The sequence below is a fragment of the Beta vulgaris genome, chromosome 3 (genome assembly GCF_026745355.1).
Source record: "Beta vulgaris subsp. vulgaris cultivar EL10 chromosome 3, EL10.2, whole genome shotgun sequence".
Classification (NCBI taxonomy): Eukaryota; Viridiplantae; Streptophyta; class Magnoliopsida; order Caryophyllales; family Amaranthaceae; genus Beta; species Beta vulgaris.
In genome coordinates this window covers 10,608,077-10,613,867 of record NC_079204.1, presented here as the reverse complement: position 1 = coordinate 10,613,867, position 5,791 = coordinate 10,608,077, and the positions used below count along the sequence as shown (strand labels likewise).

General features: G+C 35.0%; 1 protein-coding gene across 1 annotated transcript; it reads left to right on the top strand.

The window, feature by feature from the left end:
- Nucleotides 1-389: 389 nt before the first annotated feature.
- LOC104906575 (transcription factor bHLH118) lies at nt 390-4,064 on the top strand. The gene is made up of 3 exons (XM_010695343.4): nt 390-889; nt 1,133-1,480; nt 3,687-4,064. The coding sequence occupies exons 1-3, from the start codon at nt 542-544 to the stop codon at nt 3,750-3,752; spliced, it is 762 nt and encodes a 253-aa protein (XP_010693645.1). The 5' UTR covers nt 390-541; the 3' UTR covers nt 3,753-4,064.
- The last annotated feature ends 1,727 nt before the right edge of the window (nt 4,065-5,791 follow it).

The window sequence follows — 5,791 nt, the reverse complement described above, 5'->3', positions numbered from 1 at the left end:
GTGTAGACCCACAAAGATTGAGATTCCATTAATAATCGAGAACCCTCACTTCAGATCAACCACCCAAAAAAAGCAACAGGTAGTTGCCGGTGCAGGTGAGACCATACTATAAAAACCCTTAGTCCTTTTTCTATGCACAAATTCTTGAAAATATCAACATATTTACAAATATTACATTATAAATGTTCATACTATGATGAACTCATCACCACTCATGCTTGTATTTTTATGTTTTATAATGACCGTTATTTAACGTAAATATAGAAGTTATTGTTTTATGTACTAAAAGCACTATTCCAAAAATGGTAAATTTAAGTATTATAACTAATACTGATTTTAATACGGTAAAAGATGACTTGTGCGAAAATGAACTTGGACCAAGTCCATATGAGATAATTATATCTTCCTTCTTCTTTTTTTTTTTAATATAATAAACCTAGCTCATCTTTGAAAGATCTAACAAATCTCCAAGCAACAAAACATAATCTTTCTTCCTTTTTTCCCCAATTTCTTCATCTCTTTGTCTCTCTCAAAAGTAGACATGTTCCCTTTTCAACGAAGTTGTGAGCTGTCCTTCAAAATTAGTGATGAGGGAGACCAAAATGAACAAACCAACAACGAAGATCAGATTACGCTGGACAATAATGCATTTGTTGGTCTCAATAATGATAGTAATAATGCTAATCCAGGTAGAGGTAGAGGTAGAGGCCGAGGTCGAGGCCGCATATTATCATCGTCATCATTAGCTGGTACTAGTAGCAATACTAATACTAACAATGATGAACATGAAAGGAAGATTATACATAGAGAGTATGAACGTCAAAGGAGGCAAGAAATGGCTACTCTCTATAATTCCCTCCGCTCAAACCTTCCTCCTGAATATATACAGGTATGTTTAGCTAGGTTATATATTCAATAGTACCCTTTTCATATTTAGGTGATGATTAGTGAGTTAAATAGTGCATAACCATGGTTTTTCTTCATATTCGTATGTTCAATTTGATGGGTATTTTCCATATACTACTATAGTTTTTCTAGGGTTTTTGCTTAGGGTTTTATGACTATAGAGATCAAGTACTTAGATCTTACGATTATTAGGTTTTTGAAGGTTGTTAGTTATGGAATTATTCAGGGAAAGAGATCAATAAGTGACCATGTTGAAGAAGCTATCAATTATATAAAACACTTGAAGAGTAATGTGAAGGAGCTTGAAGAGAAGAAAGATCAGCTTAAACAATCAGTAGAATCAACTAGTTCGACTAGTGAATTCAGTGGATCAAGCAATAGTGCTGGAGTAGTAGGCAGTGTGGTAATCAGACAATCTATGGTTGGTTTACAGATAGATATTAGTGTTGGATACGAAGATGAAGGCTTTTCGTTGTCGAGCGCCCTCCAAGTAGTTAATGATGAAGGACTTGAGGTTGTAAGCTGCACTTCAACCAAGTTCAATGATAAACTTATTCACAATCTACAATGTCAGGTACATGCACAATTTTACATATGTAGTGTATGTTTTGAGATAAGCTTGCTATCTTGAACTTTATGTTACTCAGACTCAACTAAACAAGTTGGATAACTGTTTGTGTCTGGATATCACACTTGACTATTTAGGGAAGTTTTCAGTATTTATGTTCTAAAGTGAAGTATCAAATGTTTATATTCTAGCTGATGATCGGAGTGTGGATATGTGATATATTTTCATTATTATGTTCCAAATGAAGTGTCAAAATTATTAATACCATATCATAGTGTGGAGAGGTGTACTGTTCAAGTATCACCGGTTATTTGAAGATCAAAAGGTTGGTTGATCTTGGTGTAAAACAAACTGTCAAGTGTGCATACAATGTCATAGTGTAGATATGTGAGGTAATACCAGTGATAGAGTATAAAGCGTGATAGAGTATAAATATATTCCTGGGGCCTCAACAATCGGCTTAAGCTTTTGGTTGAGTTGGTCCTTTGACAAACAGAACTACACACCAGATGTTTGTCCAAGGTTGCTAATTACCCCCATAAACCCACATGTACATTTCCTTCCAACGCATTTTATCGCTATTCATGCATACTTTCGAAAGTTTGTATGGGATCACCCATCACAAATCTACTCTCAACCATGCACACTTAACTGCATGAGTATCTTATTAGCGTATAAACTCTACATACAGAAGAAAGGTACTAGACTTTGTTGGTATAGCCAGAAATATCAAATCCTCATAAGTGGATTGTGAGTATTAGATGAAGAAAAGAGATTGATATCTTATTGTATGAACTCTACGTACAGAAGAAAAATTCTGCAATTTGCTGTATAGTTAGCAATATCAACTTCTCACATAAGTGGATTGTGAGTATTGATGAAGTAAAGAGTTCAAAGAACATGATAGCTTAGATTGGTTATTTTCCTTCGATCAATCCTTTATTTACATAATCTCATCTAAAACTTCTGAACCATACAAATAGCGAAAATTAATCTATCTAGGTGGTTGATACTATTGCCGTAGTTGTTGTATCATGTATGCATGCAAAAGCAGAAAACAAGATTAAATGTTCGCAGAAGTAAAATATATGTGAATATCCTAAGTTCGATGTATTCAGCTGATAGAATAGTATTACTAGATCAGTTGTCTTTATAGTTATCTGTCCTGCAACGTTATTCATTCTTTAACCTGCCCTAATTAGATTTTCTACTACCTCCTTAGTTAAAGTAAAGTTCTTAACGATAATTCTGTATTTCTGTAATAAGACCTTATGAGTCAGTCTAGACTTGTGACTAAGATCTTGTTAATCTCTCAAGGCATGTGACTGTTGCTTTCTATCTTTGATCAGGATATTCAGCTACCAGAAATCACCGGTAATAATAATAGTAGATTATGTTGAGATTTTAAGATTGTAAGAAGTAATGATGACAGTGGAAGAATAACACAAAAGAAAGCAAAATGAACACTGATATTACTGCACACATAAAACTGAAAAATACATGAGATTATATAGGCTAAACAAACACAAACTAACTCCCTAAACTTAAGCCCTCTAAACCCACGACACTAACTAACAAACTTTTCTAATACTTGCCACTAACCCACTAACTTAACAAAACTAACAAACTTACTGACATTAACTTAGAGTTAGGAAAATAACTATCTAAAAACAATGAAACAAATATTTGAATCATTCCAACAGATTAGTACTCAGTAGTTTTTTTCTTTTGGCTCCATAAAGGAGATTTATGTTTTTATATGTATGTGCATGGACTTCAGTGAATTATAGCATATATATATATATATATATATATATATATATATATATATATATATAATATATATATATATATATAATATATATATATATATATATATATATATGATAGAAAAATAAGATGGCAAAGAAAGGTAAAAACAAAAATTTAACTCATTTTGAGAACCTATTGATTACCAATAATATGGCGATAAGAGGAATAGCCCCTTAGTCTTATATCAATGTGGGATATAGGATACTCACATGTGTTGTTTACTGGTCTTTCATTGCAAAGGTAAGGCAACTTGCACGCATCCAACTCCATACTCTCGAGATTGGAAGTTTTTATAAAAGTATTGAAGCTAAGGAAAGTTAACATTATTCTTAAATTATGAGCATTTGGTTTATCTTTGTCATAGTAGTAGAACAATTCTGATATAAAAACTCCATTGCAGGTAAGAAACACAATATCCATTGATGTGAATCGGCTTCAACAGAGATTGAGTGACCTTGTTTCCTGATCAGATGATTTCGTTTATATCTTTGTATGGTTATTGGATTAATCTAGATCCAGGTTTTTCTTTTACCAACTTAGCTTCAAACTGTTGGTCATATGCGACTTTTTGTCCAACTTTAATCATTGTTACTGAATTTATGTATATACCAATCTGCAATATATTGTTTCATTCGTTTAAAACTACTTTTGTCATTTCTACTCGTGTTGATTGGGTGTAGAAGTTTATGGTTATATATATTATATTACTTATTGCTGTTCTTTTATAGTTATCCAATCTAATAATGCTAGGAGAGTGCATATGCGTATGAAACTAAACACTTGTCAGAGAATTTTATTGATTCGTACTTATGTATCATATAATTATTTGGCAGGCAAATCTATGACATGTAATGTAAATATGTTCTTGGAAGTACTTGAATGTTCAAATATTGGTACTATATATATTTTTTTTTGACAGGAGATTTGTACTAATTTTATCTTGTCATCATGACAGCAATTTTTACAATACATCACAGATATGTTCCAGCTATGTCTATGTTAATTAATCGACTAGTGCGTAACCCTTACTCCACATGTGGTGTATTACTCTTTCATAAAGGAGTTTATTATAAGATGGTAACATGGCTCAAGTACACCGTATCACACCATAAGAATGTTAGACCTCAAGTTGGTTAGTTTTTGATGTAGCTCTTTGCAATTTTACTTGGTTGGTTTGATCCAACTGTAAGTTTGCCTAGTTATGTTAGTCGTGGTTACATTCTTAGGTTTTTTTTACTTGCAATATAGTTATTGGCACGCTTTTTTAGGATGATGCTAAAGTAAATAAACAAATTGTTTAATATATTTGGACAACGGTAAGAAGAGTAATTAAGTTATTAGGTATTCAAATTGTTTCAATTAATGTGTTTTTTTTTTTTGGAAAGAGAGCCACAAGAGTAAATAATATAGACGGGGCTCGATCCCAAGTGTTGGATACCACCTTTCAAGACTACATTAACTAAATTAGTTAACATCCACTAAATTCTAAATGAACAAGTCAACTTTACACATGCTGTAACTCTAAATGAGTTTAATTACAGGTAGAGATGGCAATGGCTCCTGGACCCGACACAGACCCGCTAGGATCCGACCCATTTATAAGGGTATGGGTTCGGGTTGGGTTTGGGTCCAGAAGAGCATGGTTCGTGTCTGGGTCTGGGTCCACATATGCTAGATCCAGACCCGCCCGCAGACCCATTTACATATTAGAACTTTTTTTTTTTTTACTAAACTCTAAGGTTTATAAGTTGTGATTTTGTGAACTCGTTAGTGTTGTAACTCCATCTAAACCTTGTAACTTTGTAAGTTGTAATATTTTAAAATTTTATGAGTTAATTCTTAAAATTTAGTTTAGAGAATGCTTTAAGCATGGATACAAGACCTATATATATTATTAGGGTAAAATTTTTAATTACATATATTCAAAAACGTGATGAAAACATAAAATTAAGAAGGACCCATTTAGGACCCAGTTAAGACCCATGGACCCGCTAGACCCAGGGGATATGGGTCTGAAAAATCTAGACGCAACAGATCTGGGTCTGTGAAAAATAAACGGGACTGAGTCCAGGTGGACCCGACCCAGACCCGTCCTATTGCCATCCCTAATTACATGTAATTGTTAGTTACCCGTTGACTTCTTTTCCACCCAAAACCCTTCCCCACCCTCTCCCCATCCTTGCAAATAGCCCTCTCCCTACCCTCTCCCCCACTCTTGCCAACACCCCAATCCTCATCCTTTCCCTCACCTCTTCAAACACCCCTCCCTTCCCCACACCCCCTCCCCCACCTCTCCCCCACCCCTGCGAAAACCCTCTCCCTTCCCCCACCTCCACCCCTGCGAAAACCCCCTCCCCATCCTCTTCCTCACCCTTGCGAAAAACCCATCCCCCGCCCACCCCAGCAAAAGCCTATCCCTCGCCCCCCCTCTTCTCGCGACCTCCCCCTCCCCCAACCCATATGAACATATCCCCTGCCCCTTCCTCCCCCCCTCCCCCTCTCTCA

Bases quoted from the DNA above. Each gene is read 5' to 3' on its own strand.
- LOC104906575 (XM_010695343.4), top strand. From the start codon at position 542: ATGTTCCCTTTTCAACGAAGTTGTGAGCTGTCCTTCAAAATTAGTGAT. The intron at 890-1,132 runs GTATGTTTAGCT...GGAATTATTCAG, and splicing joins TTCCTCCTGAATATATACAG to GGAAAGAGATCAATAAGTGA. The intron at 1,481-3,686 runs GTACATGCACAA...ACTCCATTGCAG, and splicing joins TTCACAATCTACAATGTCAG to GTAAGAAACACAATATCCAT.